Source organism: Periplaneta americana, chromosome 11 (assembly GCF_040183065.1).
Source record: "Periplaneta americana isolate PAMFEO1 chromosome 11, P.americana_PAMFEO1_priV1, whole genome shotgun sequence".
Lineage (NCBI taxonomy): Eukaryota > Metazoa > Arthropoda > Insecta > Blattodea > Blattidae > Periplaneta > Periplaneta americana.
In genome coordinates, this window is record NC_091127.1 from 30,546,904 (window position 1) to 30,565,207 (window position 18,304).

General features: G+C 33.1%; 1 protein-coding gene across 12 annotated transcripts in view; it reads left to right on the forward strand.

Annotated features, from left to right (window-relative positions):
• Dys (Dystrophin) overlaps window positions 1-18,304 on the forward strand; it is a 2,834,509-nt gene that overhangs the window by 651,073 nt on the left and 2,165,132 nt on the right. For all 12 annotated transcript variants that reach the window (XM_069839232.1, XM_069839233.1, XM_069839235.1 and 9 more), the window contains 5 exons: window positions 2,643-2,799; window positions 8,656-8,766; window positions 12,937-13,113; window positions 16,325-16,432; window positions 16,683-16,896. In XM_069839232.1, the coding sequence (XP_069695333.1) occupies window positions 2,643-2,799; window positions 8,656-8,766; window positions 12,937-13,113; window positions 16,325-16,432; window positions 16,683-16,896 (767 nt within the window). The remainder of the gene's footprint in view (window positions 1-2,642; window positions 2,800-8,655; window positions 8,767-12,936; window positions 13,114-16,324; window positions 16,433-16,682; window positions 16,897-18,304) is intronic.

Below are 18,304 nucleotides of genomic sequence, written 5' to 3' on the forward strand. Positions count from 1 at the left end.
TACGTTAAGATTTAATTCAATGTTTTTCGTTTTTTTTTTTTTGTGTTGTGTTCAAGTGTTTCGCTGTTGCATGTCCGTATGTATTAATACTGACTTCATTGCGATTAACTGTTATATTATTTGCCTATATCAAGAATAAAATTTTTAAATAGTTCAATAGATTATTATTACAGTTACGGTATTAAGGAAAGTTGAATTTCTGTACCTGTTTATGTCTTACGTGATTGTTATGTTCTGGAGTTATGAAATTATTAAGTAGTAATAAGTGACGGAATTTTGTTACTGACAAATTTGAAGTTTGAGCTGTCACATATTTTAAAATAAATCAAAGTTGTTGAAGATAATAATATGTTTTGGAAACTGTTCTGTAATTATGTTAATAGAAATAATGTTACAATAATTTAATTTACGATCTCATAAGATTTAAACAGTTCCTTCCATTAGCTAGGCTATATTGCGAATGTGCGAAATTTTGACGCGTTTACAATAGATTGTTGAAAAATTATTGGGGCCATTTTTTCATAAATGTAGAGTGCCAGAAAAAAAAAATTTGTGATGAAATTTTTTGTTAGACTTGGATAATAAATAATATTTGAGCTAGTGAAAAAGAGTGATGGGAAGTTCATTGATTATATTGATACCTGTGAGACACATGTTCTTCGGCTCGGAATATCAGATTACTTGAATAATGGAATGGTGGATAATAAGAGAAACAGTTAATTATATTTTACTTTGTTACAGTTGCATAATTAATTCGTTTTCATGAAGTTTATATTTCTGTCTGTAATCAAATTCGCGACATCTTGATTGGATTAAGGATTATATTTCTAATATTGGAAGTAGTCTTCTTATGCATTCCATATTGGTGACTGTATAGACATATTTTTACAATGAAGTTCCTTCATCAGCATCGTTAGAAAATATTAACAACACTCAAAGAAACGTTAAAATTCCAATACAACTGAATGAGTCATTTATTAGGCTGTTGGGGAAAAAATGTTAAACTTTAAAATAAATTACCTGTCACGGAAAAATGTTTACTAGAGCAACAAGTCTCCTGTGGCATACCCTGGGCAACAACTATGTCGGTAAATTTGTCTATATAACTGACTTCCTATGGATGAATGACGAACAGTCAAATACCCGCCATTAGTTAAAAAATAAATAATTGTAATATTATTTGATGTAATGAGTTTGTTGCGTTTTTTTATACTTTACTTATGTCATAACTCTTTGGGGTTTGCATATTTATACCTGTGTGAGGGTGATACAAATTTTGTAACTCTACACACATTTAGACCTCTGAGATGGGCTGATGAAGAAGAAGATGAAATGTAAATTGGCATTTAATAATAATAATAATAATAATAATAATAATAATAATAATAATAATAATAATAATACTTACTTACTTACTGGCTTTTAAGGAACCTGGAGGTTCATTGCCGCCCTCACATAAGCCTGCCATTGGTCCCTATCCTGAGCAACATTAATCCATTCTCTATCATCATATCCCACCTCACTTAAATCCATTTTAATATTATCTTTCCATCTACGTCTCGGCCTCCATAAAGGTATTTTTCCCTCCGGCCTCCCAACTAACACTCTATATGCATTTCTGGGTTCGCCCATACGTGCTACACGCCCTGCCCATCTCAAACGTCTGAATTTATTGTTCCTAATTATGTCAGGTGAAGAATACAATGCGTGCAGTTCTGTGTTGTGTAACTTTTACCATTCTCCTGTAACTTCATCCCTCTTAGCCCCAAATATTTTCCTAAGAACCTTATTCTCAAACACCCTTAACCTCTGTTCCTCTCTCAAAGTGAGAGTCCAAGTTTCACAACCATAAAGAACAACCGGTAATATAACTGTTTTATAAATTCTAACTTTCAGATTTTTTGACAGCAGACTGGATGATGAAAGCTTCTCAACCGAATAATAACAGGCATTTCCCATATTTATTCTATGTTTAATTTCCTCCCGAGTATCATTTATATTTGTTACTGTTGCTCCAAGATATTTGAACTTCTCCACCTCTTCAAAAGATAAATTTCTAATTGTTATTTTTCCATTTCGTACAATATTCCCGTCACGAGACATAATCATATACTTAGTCTTTAATTGTTTGTGGATAATAATAATAATAATAATAATAATAATAATAATAATAATAATAATAATAACAACAATAATAATAATAGTAATTACAAAAATATAGCGTTATTGGTGAGGCGGTTATTCTAATTTCTTTTTCTCAAATGAAAGATTATCTAATTAGTTGGCCTAGAATTCATGTTTCAAATGGTAACTTAATTTTAAGACATTTTTTTATTCCTTGAAAATGAGGCAACTCACAAAAGCAAAGACTAACTAAGAAAGAGTTGAATTGTTAGCAATACTATGTAAGTAAATGTGCTTCTGGTTACAAAGTGAAAATTATGTTTTCCTGATGCAAAATATTGCTTATCAACTATTTACTTTTAAAACTAGAAATAACAAGAAATCAGAAAATAACAAAACCAAAATTGTCGTTTCAAAGTCTAATACATACCGGTAGTACTTTATTTAATTTTGTTTCATTCACTTTTGTTGTGATGTAACTTTGCCAGAAGAATGAATGAAAATCTTTATATCCACAGGATTACTGCCATGGAAGCAGCAGCTTGTGTAAAGGATGAGGCTTCCCAATTTGTGGACTCGACCCAAATTTGTTTGGACCAAGTGAAAGCCTTGTTGGGGTCAACAGCTAATCCTTCGGATGATACATCTTTAGCTGTCAGACTTAGCATGGTCAAGGTTTGTGTATACATAACTTCATTTGTTAACTCTTGAGTTTTTGCCAGTTGGATCGTAGGAGTCGTTATTTATCAATTAGAACAACTATCATTGTTTCTTTAATTATAAATCAAGTAAATCAATGGTCACTGTCTAACATGAACGCCATAACATGCTTGAAATGCATTACTTGAGACCTGTTGCGGCTCCTGGGCCATTCTAATGTAAGTGGTGAGACTTCTATTATGTGACTTGGTCATTATGTGAAGTAGAAGAGTTATTGTGATACTTATAAAAAAAAAAAGGTCGATTTCGAGATTGTTATAGAAATAAACATTTAAGCACTCTATTAAGGGGAGAAGACGGTATTTTTTTAAACTTTTTTCCTATTTGGTGTAAAATATTAATTTTTTGTATGTAGAGAGTTCATAGCTGTAGCAACTCAACCAAATATAAATATTTTGAAAAAAAAATTGGGGGGGCCCAGAATTGAAAAAAAATATACCCAGTGCAGAATTTTACTAAAACCGATATATCTGAACCATTTTTAAAGATAGATTAATACAGTTTTTTGCAATGTACTTGCAAAAGCATGCTCTACAAACTGTCTGTAACAGAATTTTGATATTCGTCCCTTACTTACTTACTTACTTACTGGCTTTTAAGGAACCCGGAGGTTCATTGCTGCCCTCTCATAAGCCCGCCATTGGTCCCTATCCTGAGCAAGATTAATCCAGTCTCTATCATCATATCTCACCTCCCTCAAATCCATTTTAATATTATCTTCCCATCTACGTCTTGGCCTCCCTAAAGGTCTTTTCCCTCCGGCCTCCCAACTAACACTCTATATGCATTTCTGGATTCGCCCATACGTGCTACATGCCCTGCCCATCTCAAACGTCTGGATTTAATGTTCCTAATTATGTCAGGTGAAGAATACAATGCGTGCAGTTCTGCGTTGTGTAACTTTCTTCATTCTCCTGTAACTTCATCCCTCTTAGCCCCAAATATTTTCCTAAGCACCTTATTCTCAAACACCCTTCCTCAAAGTGAGAGTCCAAGTTTCACAACCATAAAGAACAACCGGTAATATAACTGTTTTATAAATTCTGACTTTCAGATTTTTTGACAGCAGACTGGATGATAAAAGTTTCTCAACCGAATAATAACACGCATTTCCCATATTTATTCTGTGTTTAATTTTTTCCCGAGTATCATTTATATTTGTTACTGTTGCTCCCAGATATTTGAATTTCTCCACTTCTTCAAAAGATAAATTTCCAGTTTTTATATTTCCATTTCGTACAATATTCTGGTTACGAGACATAATCATATACTTTGTCTTTTCGGGATTTACTTCCAAACCTATCGCTTTACTTGCTTCAAGTAAAATTTCCGTGTTTTCCCTAATCGTTTGTGGATTTTCTCCTAACATATTCACGTCATCCGCATAGACAAGCAGCTAATGTAACCCGTTCAATTCCAAACCCTCTCTGTTATCTTGATATTCGTCCCTACGTTTGTAAAAGAAACAATTAAAATTGAATAACACTTTTTTGATTTCCTTTTTCGCAAACAAATGGACATATTTTAAAAATGAAATCAATTAACAAAATTCAGTTACAGAGGAAAGTTTCCTAATAGTCTAAAGAATGTATGCATGTATCTTTATATCTTTAATAGTTCAGAAATTATATCCATTTTGTCTGGCAATGTAGCAAAAAAATGAAGTTACTGGAAACAACGATAAAGGGGCGTGTGATTTAAGAATCCATAGCGCAGAATGGCGTCTCAGCTCCGATAAGGACACAAATACCCACAAAATGTTATGCAATGGATTCCACACATATCACAGAGTATTCTAAAGAAAAAAAATTTTTTTTTTTGAAAATTTACTCATCCTCTCCCCTTAACGAAAGGTGTTTTTTGACATACATTATGTCTGGGTGCAGTGATTTCTCCTGAACTACTGGACGGAATTTATTTATGTTCAGTATTTGTGAGTACATTCATCTGGGAATAATGCACATTAAATATTTTCTTTATTTTCGAAATTAATGTATTTTTGTTTGAAAAAAACACGTAGCGATTTACTCAAAATTGGTTGTACCCATTTTGATAGAGTTTTATTTTGCACCAAATAAATTGATGTTAGTTTTAGTGCATCCTGGTTTTTAAGTGCATACATAGATGCTTATTTTATTACTTTTAGTGCACATGAATCCGCCCCCTATTCATGACATAGTGGTGAACATGGTCAGACTATAACCAGGGCAAATGCCCCATGTAATTTCTTGAATATCTCGTAATACATTTTTCCATTAAGTAGGGACACCTGATTTTTTTCACGAATTTCAGAGAGTTAAAATTGCTATATATTATGAACACAAGTTGTTCTGTAGACACATTTTACGATTGCGATTTGTACCGAATTTTGCTTTTTTTTTTTTTTTGCGAATTTGGCATTTTTCTGTTAAACATGGTCTTTTTTTTTACGAATATTGCTGACTCGTACATTCCTTGGTCACGAAATTCCATTAGGAACTTTATTTTCGACAATGAAACATTCAAAATAAGTACGAACATGGGTTTCTCTTCTATGTTTTATCATGTGGAAAAATTGGCTGCTCACCTGTGAAAAATGAAAATCTGTATGCGCAATGCTTAGGTTTGTTACACATTAACACAATAAGAAGAAATGTATAAAAGATATTTACCACATCTTCAGCAAGAGTACGCAACGGACACTTAAGAAATAATTTAGGGAATGAGTGTTTTATCATCAATTTTTCAAAGTAATTTCCGTGTTTAAATTCACACTTTTTTCTCACGTTTTAAAAGGTGAAGGTATCCCTATATATGCCATGAGGTAGAGCCTCATGTTTTCTTGACCACGGTACAAGTTCCTCACGTTTTACATGTTTTAATACCGACTTTTTCACGAATTACTTATTACTTGTATTATTACTTGCACTGTTTTTTTCCACGAATTACACTAGTTTTATTTACCGACTTTAATATATTTTATTCACCATTTTACTTATCCGTAAAAAACATATTTTTACAATAGCAACATTTATTGTTTGTTACACCCTTTCTTCTCTCTAAGATTGAGCTGATGGTCTTCCAGTTCATAGATATATGCTCTGTTGAAAGAGTTACGATTTTTTTTTGCACTTAATGAATATGCTTGTAAATCTTGTAAATTTACGACATGGGATACTAGACTTTAATTTCCTTCCAGTAGAAGCAATGCTAAAGATTTTTATCACCTTAAAAAATCCATCCTCATCTGGATTTGAACACAGAATCTCTGGTGCAATGGTGAGCATGATAACGACTTTACCATCGAGACCAACTTGTTCTTGAGGCTATGGCAAAGAGAAAAAATTTTAATCTCTGTCTGGGATTGAACCCGTGATCTTTCAATTCATAGATAGCTACTTTGCCTGCAGTTATCTGGATTGCCTTTGTATACATGAAGATATGTAGCATCTGATGTGACAGTTCGTTAATGGGCTGGAAGGGCATGTGATGGTTCGAAATGATCTCTCATTGTAAGTTGTGTCACGGTCTAAGTGTTGAATCTTGTATCTGTGCCAACTAAAATAAGATAATGTGATGATAGCGCAAGACAAGAGGGAAGCTGCTTGCCGAGGTGTTTGCCAAGTGGTAAAAATAGTATTATAAGCTGAATGGTGGGGTCTCATAAAATGTTAGCGAGTGGTTGGCCACATGTTTTTGTTGTGTTTGTGCCCCTCTCTCCCACTCCCTTTATCTTGTCGGTTGTTTTGAAGCACCAGGTCGCACAGTGTGTTGTTTGTACTCGATACAGAATGTGTGTTCTTGAGTGGGACCATGTGATGGAGACCTACTGGTAAGCCATTGAACTTGTTGGCATCTCTTTATTTTGTAAAGCATTACATTAAATCTAAATGAGAGAGGTTTGTTAGTGCAGTACAATCAAAGATAATCATGACTGAAAAGTAGAACTGTCAGTCAGTAAATACGATTGTCGGATTTTTTTTTGTAAAATTACGGAAGCTCAGTGAATCAACAATCAATATATTATTTCAACATTGATTAATATTATAATTATAACTACACAAGTATTATAGTTTACGTTTAAATAAGACCTTTCAATTAAAATTTTTATATTTGACACATGTCTACAATTAACAACGTAATACTGTATTAAAAGTCTTCATTTTTAATATATTTAAATGACTTATTATACTATTTTTATCAATTCATTTATTTAAAAAAATATATTTTTTTTAATTTATTAACTAAGGTTGTCAGCTATTATTGTAAAATGTAGAGAGCTCGGGAAATAAACAGTTAACACATTTTCATGATTCATTAGCATTATCATTTTAACTGCATAAGTACTGTATCATAATTTACAATTTAAATGGAACATTTTATTATTAGAATTTTAATATTTGACACATATCTGCAGTTAATAAATATTCCTGTTCTTTATATATACCGGTAATTTGAATGGTTTTCATTTTTAGTAGATGCCGATGTAGGTATAAGGTATATTTAAATTTGTAATCAGTCAATTATTGTACTTATGCTCTTGTCTATTACTGGTAATTTTTAAAAAATATTATAATTTGTTCATTTATGAACTAAGATCGTTGGCTATTTTTGTAAATTGAAGGGAGATCATGTAATCAAAAAGCAATACATTTTTCCGTAAATTATTAACATTATAATTAGGCCTATAACTGTACATTATGAAAATTTACAATTTGAAGTAGCCATCTACAGACTGTCTGCAATTAAGTATCGGTAAATATGAATATTAATTACCGGTTAATTGCATAATAAAATCCAAAATATTTTCATTTTTAGTACTTATATTTAAATTCCTAACCAATCAATTACTATAGAGGAAGTGTTACAAATATGGAATACCATTTTTTTTTTTTTTTTTTTTTTCGTTTTGGAACCTACATGTTTTGAATACTGAACGTAAAGTATCGTCCTGTTTATTACTGAATGTCCCTGTGAATGGTACACTGGATTGAGAAGTTCTTAAGAACACGAAAACACACCCCAACGAAATTCTCAACACACAACTCAATTTCAGAACACACACTCTTTGACTCTACATTATACCACACGAACACACCCTCACAGGAAACAAAACAAGAGGCGCCAAAACCAACAACGACCAGTTCTGAGGATGACCCATAAATAGGTCGAAACATGTAAACAAGGTACGTTAGAATTTAACACAAGAAAGTCTTATCATACATATTCCGAAGTGTTACAGTGTTAAAAGTTGTGTAATCAAGATGTATACAAATTTTAATAAGATTTTCTTAATGTCCGCGTTTCAGTGCAAAAATATGATGATGATGATGATGATGATGATGATGATGATGATGATGATGATGATGATGATGATGATGATAGCTAATAATTATTTTGCAAATAATTTGGGAGAAATAAACATAGGAGCTTGATAGTTCATCATTGACCCATACTTCCTCATTTAAGTGTGATGCATTGAAATGTGACAGTGACCATGGTGCACCATTGTGGATGTATTTACGTCACAGCAGTATGGTGATTAATGGAGGAATGTTGGGAATATCGACACGCGAAAAGGAAAACCTGCCATCCCTAATCACATATTAATTTCTCTTACTATAATATTGCTATTTTACTCTATAACCTTCATTTACACATTTTACACTCTTTATTTATATTTGTATGTATATATTTTTTTAGGACTGCCACCAAACATCATAAATTCCAATTGGACTCGCTGATATTGAACCAGACCTTCCGAAAGCGATCACTAAAGCCATTTAGCTAACAGTGCGCCTTATTCATGTTGTATATGTTCTGTTTTTACAGGCTCGTGAAGAAGAGCTAGTTGGGAAGAAACAGGAGATGGAAGCACTGAAGAAGTCTAAACAGCTACAAAATTCAGAACAGTTGAAGAACCTCAATACAGCAATGGAGAAGGTAAATATAATAAATAAATTGTAACAAGGAACTGTAGAGTGCTGTAACGTGTATGAAAACAATGTCCTTCATTCAATTTTCCTTTAATTTTCGTAGAAAAATACGAGTATAACAATTCTGCATCATTTAAAATAATAATAAAAATTATATAATCTAAACATGCATAAAATAAGCCTGATCGTACATACCTAATTGTGATTTATTTCACATTACACTAATGGATAAATTCGTGAAATATTTTCATTTCTATGCAAAGAAGTGTAAAGATTCAGGAAGTTTTCTAATTTTTCTTATTTTTAATCTCTATAAGAGCTATTCCATCTCAAATCTAGGTCAGAAAGCATGGGTAGACATAACGGCTCGGTTAGAAAAGCCAACGTACTATGGTAGGAACGATCATGATTTTAAAATCACTATAAATGATTGGAATGACCTACCTGCAGCGGTCTTTGAGGGCTGTCCTTCCTTAAGGAGATTCAAGAATAATTTAAAGAGTTGTGTATAAAGTGAAAATTAAAATTAAGGTGACATTCAACATTTAATTTTTTAAGATGACATGTATTTATCTAGCCTTACGAGTTTACTTCCTTGGTTTGAATTGTAAATTATTTAAAAATAGCGTGTAAGAGGGCCTTAGACTAGAAATGTTTAGTTTAAATGTAGTTCTGTTTATAAGTATGCATAAGAATGCAATTATTTGACTTATTTGAACTGTTGTATCAGTGAAGCGAGGTGAGTCAGTGAAGTTATGGTTTTACAGTGCAGGGAACAGTTCCGATCAGTGATAATTTATAGCGTCAATGAAATGTGTTCTATAGTGTCAGTGAAATGTGTTACAGAGTGTCAGTGAAATGTGTGCTAAAGTGTCAGTGAAATGCGTCATAGTGCCACTACAGGGAATGAGATGAGAGTAAAGTGAAAGACTATTGAAACTTATGTAGGACCTATACATAATTATGTAGGTTGTGTTGTAAAAGTAAGTGTTTTATTTTATGTTTTATTATTATTGTGTTAAATTGTATTGTGTATTCTTCTTGTATTGTGTATAAAATTGTATATGTGTTGTAAATTGTATTATGTATTGTAAATTTTATTGTGTATTGCTTATCATTTTAACTGTGTATTGTTAATATTCTATATTCCACTGCCACCCAGTGCTTGCCCACTTGCAGTGTAAATAAATACATACATACATACAAATCGACCGAAATATAGAGAAAATTGACCTCACAATTTCTAAATACAATAAAACTTTTTTGTACATAGAGAACTGTGATGCAGTGCTTTGTGCAAAGTTTGAGGCATCAGAACTTCATAGTGTTTAAATTAAAAATATTGAAATTTATCGTATTTTCATAAAATTTGCAACTTTAAACTGTTGTAGCTCCGAAACCCTTTCACCCAATGATCAAAACCATGGTTTATTTTGATGCTGAGAAATTAAAGTTTATATTGACATATAAACAGATTTTCTTACTTTTTATGGAAATGGAGAAATTTAGATTTTTCCTCATTAAGACGCCTTTGCCAAGGAAAAAATATTTTAAAAATATATAGTTAGATTCCACATTCAAAGTACAAATAAACACATTTTTTACTGGTGGCACGTTGATAAGAAAGTATTGAAAATATCAAATAAAGAAAATAAATAGTACGCCTTGAACTAACCAGCTGACTGATAGTCGAGACAAGCAAAGCCAGGAGACAAACACGTGATGTGTCGTCTAGCAGTCATGGCTGGGCTAGCTTTATCACAGGTTTTCATAAACACAGGAGTAAAATGACGCCCAATGCTCGCTTATCTTCAGCTCTCGGCCAGTGCGTGCGGTACTTCGCCGTTCAAGTCTAGGCGTGTGAAAATAATTTATTTAATACCCTCGAAACTTATTGCCGAGCCACTAAGCAAACAATGCCGAATCCCTCTTAATAATGCAAGGTTTTTCTCAATATTTTTTTACATTTTTACAAATGGCCAAAAAGCCTAAAAGCAAGTAAAATCAGATTATCTGTCTCTCTGTGTACAATAAAAAATGATTACTTCTTAACATAACCTACCAAATGTCAGCTTCAAAATAAGCTCTCGTTCAATGTTCTGCAGTAAATGGTTCCAGAGTTCTGAGCGCTGTAGGAGGCTTGTTTTTAATAAAATACGCTAAATTTGTCGCTCAATAATACGAAAACCGTTTGACTTTCGATAGTATATTTTTTAAAATCCATTCTCCTCAGCACCTTGTATAAATAGGGAAAAAATTAGAGTATAAAAAATGCGAGGTTTTTTACTGATTGATTTCATATGGAATAGCCTGTAATAACTCTTAGACAGCAGCACTAAATGGATTATAAAACCGACTGTCCTCTCTTCCTCCCCCACTCAAAAGGAGCCAATAAAACACTTTTTAGTGCTTTTCTGGAGTGCTAGTGGAATGTCACAAGCTGAGAAAATTATGAATAAAAAAATTAATCGAGAAGAATTTATTAAAATTTAAGTAATATGGTAATAACAAGGACGGAAATGACATATTAAACATAACAAGAGAGACAACAGTAGAACTGTTCAGGATGATAACAGCCATAGTTAGTTGGACAATGAAGTAATGTAAACTGCCTACATAAAAATAAGTGTGTAACATGGAAACAGATGTAGTAACAGGTATAGGTCTCGCAAGCAGGGAATACCGACAGAAGGAATGCAAATGAAACAATGCGATAAGGAAGAGCGTGCGACAGGAAAGGTCACGAGATAGATTGAATGATATTCAAGAGTACAGTCGGAAGAGAAATGACATCGATAGAATCAGTCTTGCGTTGTGATAGTTACATTACGACTTTAGTTTGTTCCATTGCATGTGAATACGTGTCTTGTATCGCTCGGTATCATTATTTCATTCGTAAACATATGTTCTGCGTTTAATTAACTTCGAATTTTTCTCTTGCTACGTTGTTTATTTCCACAGCAATGTCCTCATTTGTTCATCTTCTTGGAAGAGACAGTACTTCCATCGGCTCGCATCTCTCCCCCCCCTCGGTGTGCCTACTGTTCTCCAACCAGGAGATCAACCGTGAAAGGAATGTGCTTACTATTGCGTCATCTATTGGAGCGAAGTAGATAGATAATATTACCATTATAACGTCAGTTTAAAAAACATGCGCTCTCCTGCATATGTTATTTCCTGTAACGAGGGATTAAAAGACCAGGAGATTAACAGTGATCTAATTTTGTAACTGGGGTAGTATAAAAATGTGTATCAATGTTATCAATTGTGCTGTGAGAGCTAGCCAATAGAGATACGGGTACCCACGTGTGTGACCTTATGACATCTTATGACATCAACATTCATTCACAGCATTACCCCGCTTCGTCTCATTCCCCAGAGACTTTCTCGTGGTTGGAGTACAGTACATACACACGGCAAAACAGACAGCAACACCACCATTGCTTTTAGGTAATCGTTCCTTGTGCGAGCTATTACAAGTGTATAGAAAATAATAATAATAATAATAATAATAATAATAATAATAATAATAATAATAATAATAGATGAATTTCGACAGTGTAAGAAACTGTTGGTAAATATTATATTGTTCATAAGTATGGTTCTTTTATATTAGTTACATTTATATTATGGGTATTCCAACTTTTCTTCCCTTCTGAATGAATGAATTTTTTACCAATAAAATAGACAATTTGGTCAATTTTCCAATAGTGTTCATTAAAATTCATATTCATTCATTTAGTATTCTGCCCAAGGGAAGATCTTTCTCTGCAAACCTAGCTTTCTCCAGTCTTTCTTATTTTCTGCCTTCCTCTTTGTTTTATCATAAAAAATTAATAAAATACATTAAAATTAAAAGGCAATATAACAGTTGTATGAACTTTAAGTTCAACAAGCATACGTATTCATACAACTGTTATATTGCCTTTTAATTTTAATGTATTTTATGAATTTTTTACCCTTAAAAATGTGTTGTTATTGTCTGGATTTGAACATGCCAAACCAAGCTCAAATGACAAACTGACCTCTCGACCAGCAAAGAGGATGCACAAGCTTATCAAACAATCTGGAAAAGTTGCTTTCATTGTGAGAATAATTCATTTGTTGAGTACCATGCCAGATTACGTTATAGAAAAGAAGGATTTAAATTCTTACACTCGGTTTTATTTTGTTTCAGGCCTCATCTGGTTTAGCTGATCATCGTGAATATATTGAATGCAAGCTGTCATCTCTGAAAAAGTATACAGCCCATCTGGATGCTGTAATTGCATGGGTAATGGAAACTAAAACAAGAATTAATATAAGCAAGGAGCTTCCAGAGAAAGAAAAGAAGAGGGTCATAGATAACATTATGGTAAGCTGTGATAAACATTGATTAGTACATTATGCAGTATACATACAAGATGAAATTAATATATTTCCGAACTGCACTTATATTTATTGTTTCATTAAACTTTCATGCGCGTGTCACTGAAGATCATTGCTTCCATGCTTGTTGAGTCAGTCTATCAAACAGCGTTAGATTGTCTTTAAGAACTGAGCTTCTACACGTGATTTTGTGCAAACGTGTCAAGGACCTATTACGATTTTTCCTGGAATCTCTCAATATACGCCTTACGGCTAGTCTTCTTCTCTGTCTTTCAAGTGATGCATTTAGTATAGATTCCAGGCGTTTTCCTGGTTCTGGGTAACTTCTCCATTTCCTTTTTCCTGTGTGTTGTGTACATTCAGGGCAGTCCGGAAACTTATTGATTACCTCTCGTATTCAGTATCAATAGGGAAATTTATCCGGGAGTGTTAAGCATGAAATGTAATACATTTGTAAGCGGAAAATTAATGGGTCTTTATTTAAAATAAAGAAACATAAAATGGCTGGTTATTTGAAGTCAAAGTCAATGATGTTTTTATTTTCTTTTGTATCACGTAAAATGGACGAGGAATAGGATAGTAATGCATATAGTACTAAAAATTATTTTTAAGAGAAATTAATTGTTATAAGAAGAATTATTTTTACTACTTTTCATTGTGATTTCAGTGCGATTTTTATTCTCTTAGGTGTTGAACACTATGCAGTAGCCCCTGTTTCTTGAAATTTAGCAGTTATTGGTTGTAAACCCCCTGGTTATGTGTGAATTAATTTTTATAGAAACATTTTTAACTCTGATTTACGTAAATACAAAATCGATATACTGTATGTGTTACAAATGATCACAGTATAGAAATAGCTATTTATGTGAATTTGTGCAGAGTAGATAGCACATAGCACATCTGTCTAACAATACAATCTGTAACGAAATGAAGTAATCTTACTATTTGGAATTATAAGGAATAGCTTTTGTGTGCAATAAAGGAAACAAAACATAAGAATTGCGTATATTTATGTGTTTTTTTAAATAAATCTTCAAGAGAATAAACTGTAAACGGTAATACCCATTATCTGCATGGAAATGAACTTGATTTTTTCGGGAAGTGTTAAGCTTAGAAATTTATATTTTTTTTATCTTAAATATTGTTTTATGTCCACCGCTATGGAGTAAGTAGCGCGTCTGATCGTAAAACGAGGGGGCCTGGGTTCAAATACTGGTTGAGACAAGTTACCTGGTGGGGGTTTTTTTCCTGGGTTTTCCTTCAACCAATTGAAGTAGAATTACTGGATAACTTTCGGCACTGGACCTCGAACTCATTTCGCCATCATTAATTCACATATCATCATCATCATCATCATCATCATCATCATCATCATCATCATCATCATCATCATCCATATCATAGCTCGGGTTAAGTTCACAGTGCAGCATGCTGTAGGCTACTTGCGCAAGAGTGCGACTGTTTGGCTACCCAGTCACTCACAGAATAGGAGTGATAAGCACAATAAGCCTCAGGCTGCAATGCAAGCCTTCGGGTCCCTCCTCCATACAAAAAAAAATTGTATTAAAATGATGGGAGGTTTATGTGTTTGCAAACAAAAACTTTTATGTTAGACAGTGATTGTGTACAATTCATTTGACATACAAGGTGCAATCAATATATGTCCGAACTGCACTTCTTGTATTTATTGTACCATTCAGAGGTCTGCATCGGACGTTTTCGCTCGAGCGCCAAGTAGTTCATAATAATCCGATAGGTAGCGCACATGCATGATGGGTAAAATTGTCACGAGCGATAAATCCTCGAACGGTATACATAAGCCGAGCGTTAGACATTCGTTTTTGTTACAGTGATGAACTGTGTAGTAACATCATAGATGTTTATCATTTCAAAACTTTGCAGTGTTTAACTAACCTTTCCATAATACAGCAAAAAACTGGCTTTAAAATGTGATATAAATGTTGTAGGTAATTTTTTTTTTTTTTTTTTTTCCACACAGGAGTGATTTTGTTTTGCCACATCTGATAGATGTTATTGGATGTAAATGTAATTATTATAAACGGAGAACACAATCACGATAATGCAAGAACTGTATCAAGTTTTCTAGTAATAATAATAATAATAATAATAATAATAATAATAATAATAATAATAATAATCTCTAATAATTAGTATATCAATCTTTGCGTCTGTAACAGTTGTGCAGCATGATTATTCGTTTTATTATATTTTCTGTGACGTTATCTCTGTACTAATATTGTTATTAATCTACTGCTATATCAATAATATTTTGTAAAACGTTTCTACATTGTCGCAGTATATAGGCGGAACACTATGTATGGACCTAACATATTATATATGTGGTAAATCAAATATTGAATAATTATTAATTAGCAGTAATAACTGTAAATCGAAGTTTTTCATACTATTTTATATATAACTTCATGTTCCTGTTTTGGTACGTTCCATTGACAGTTCCATTAAACGTTTGTCATAAACGCAGAAAATAAAGCCTTATTTTTACCGTGTGAGCAAAACATATGTGTATCTTATCTGTTGCCTTCCATACAAGATAAGGCATGTCGGTGAGATGACCTTGTACTGTGCTATTTATTACGAGCGTATCACGACCGATCGTATCTCACTCGAGGGTGCGACACTCGACCGAATTCAAGCGAGCGATTTAACTCCAATGCAGCACTCTTACCATTAAACATATATGTGCGTGTCATTGAAGATCTTTGCTTCCATGCCTGTTGAGTCAGTCTATCAAACAGTGTCAGATTGTCTTCAAGAACTGAGCTTCTACACGTGATTTTGTGCAAACATGTCAAGGACCTATTGCGATTTTTTCCTGTAATCTCTCCATATACGCCTTGTGGCTAGTCTTCTTCTCTGTCTTTCAAGTGATGCATTTAGTATAGATTCCAGGCTTTTCCCTAATTCTACAGTTCGGAAACTTATTCATTGTCCATTGTAAGGTTACGTAAAATGTATATATATTGATTAAATATGTGTCGTTTATAGTCTATGTAATTGAATATTTTATTAAGTTCTTATTTCGAAATTCTACAAAATGATTTACAATGACAATTTTATTCTTGTTTATCAACAGTAGTGCATATTGAATTTAGAAAGTGTTAGCAGAGCATCCTGTAACTTTTATGTGCTATTTATTTTGTTTATTGATGTTCCAGAACTCAGTTTATGACCGTGAAACGGAAGTGAAGGAAGTGCTTGAGAATTTTACGAATTTAGAAAAAGAATGTGAAGGCGCCAAGCAGCCTGTGTCAGTGGAGTTACAGGTGAGTCAGAATTATTCTTTGAAAATCATTACTTAACTACGGTTAAAAAAAGTGAACATGTGGCGAATGGTTTATTTTTCTTTCTATTATTAACCTTCTTAGAGTAACTTCCTTCAGAAGGGAGGGAAGATTAAGAACCGAGCTTTCTTTGTCTTATGGCGTTAGTGTCGTTACATTTCGATACTCGAAACTCATTTCCAAATATTCACGGATTCAAAAACTTATCCAACATCTTGTTTGGTTATTTCAGGAGAAAATAAAGAAGCTTCGTGAGGACTGGCAGTATGTGAAGAATAGAGGCGAAGAAGCAACGTCCCCAGATTCTGGAAGTGCTGGTGCCCAAGGAGCAGCAGCAGCAGCAGCAGCAGCAGCAGCAGCACCAGCTACAGTACCACCAGCAGCACCAACAGTGGTAGCCAAGGAAGCAGCCAAGATGGTGACTTCTTCACCGAAAGCCCAGCTAGGTAGGATTACTTTGAATATGCTTAAATGCTTTATTTGGACGGAGTTACGCAACAATAGATCAATAGACAATTTAAAAAAAATGATATATTTACATAAATCCGTTGTCGGCTGGATTATTTAACTCTGAAAAAATCAAGAATGCGATATCTGAATTTTGCTGCTTTTTATAAGCAAAATTCGTTTATCGCATAATAGTAATATGCGTTACAAGAGCGGTATGTTTAAGTTTTCATGTTCGAGGAAAAGTTTGAAAAAGCGAAACGTAGTTGAGTTCTTTTAATTTCCGACAATTGAAAGAAAAAATACCGCTCGTGTATCGTACATTATTTTGTGCGAAGATCGTTTATTACATACCTAAAAGAGGAATTTCTAATTAGTTGCAATGAAATCTCCATCTTGGTTTCTGTTCAATGACGGCAAATTTGGAAAACAAAAATATCTATCTTCAACATCTTTTTTTCCCCCAGTCTATGATGAGTCTGGAATCTTGTTGATTTTTTGACGGCTTCCTTAATGTTACTTGCATCACGAATGCAGTAACTTTAGTGGAGTTGTAGAGTTTACTTAATTTTTGCAAATATTTAAAAACAATAATTAAAAGTGCAATTTAGGTGAAATTGCAGTGGTAAGTTTCCAATTTATAATTATTACTATATTGAACGTCTCTAAAAATAATATGTTAAAAGCCTAAAGCAGTAAAATCAATATGTCACTTAAGCGGTAAGAAGAGGGAAATTGTTGTGTGTGTTAGGTTGGGAATACTGAATGTGGAATTTTAGACTTTCCGCGGATTGGTTTTGTGCGGAAACCAAGCAAATACGCACGATCTCGCACAAAATTGATTTATTTATTTTGCTTTGCCATATTAAATCAACTCCTCGTCTGTTATTAAAAATCGGTTAGTATTCTTTTGGTATTATATGTGCTAATTTTTGTAATAATGTGAATGTTACAATACTTCTTGCATAAAATGGTGAATAAAAAGCAGATTTATTTAAATGGCCACTATCTCTAAAACAGGTTTTTGGTAATTGGTCTCTTATTGCGTAACTTGGTCCATTGTATCACAGTCTAATATATACAGTCACGAAGCTTGAGTTTATGAGGGTGCTAGGAACAATAGACTGTGCAGGTACTATTTCGCATTGTCTGTAATGAGGCGTTAGTAGCGATCCTAGTGGTTAGCAACTATCTATGGATGCATATTTACTATGTATTGAGCTTCGTGACTATATACTAGACTGTGATTATATGTTACATTTTTTTTTTCAGCGGATACAATACTGTATGCTTTCATTTCTGACGTGCAACATCTGAAATGCAGAATTGATTATTCTTTGTGGTGGTATAATAATTGCAGAAAACTGTGATAATTTTTACGTTTCTTGAACAAATAATACTCATAAT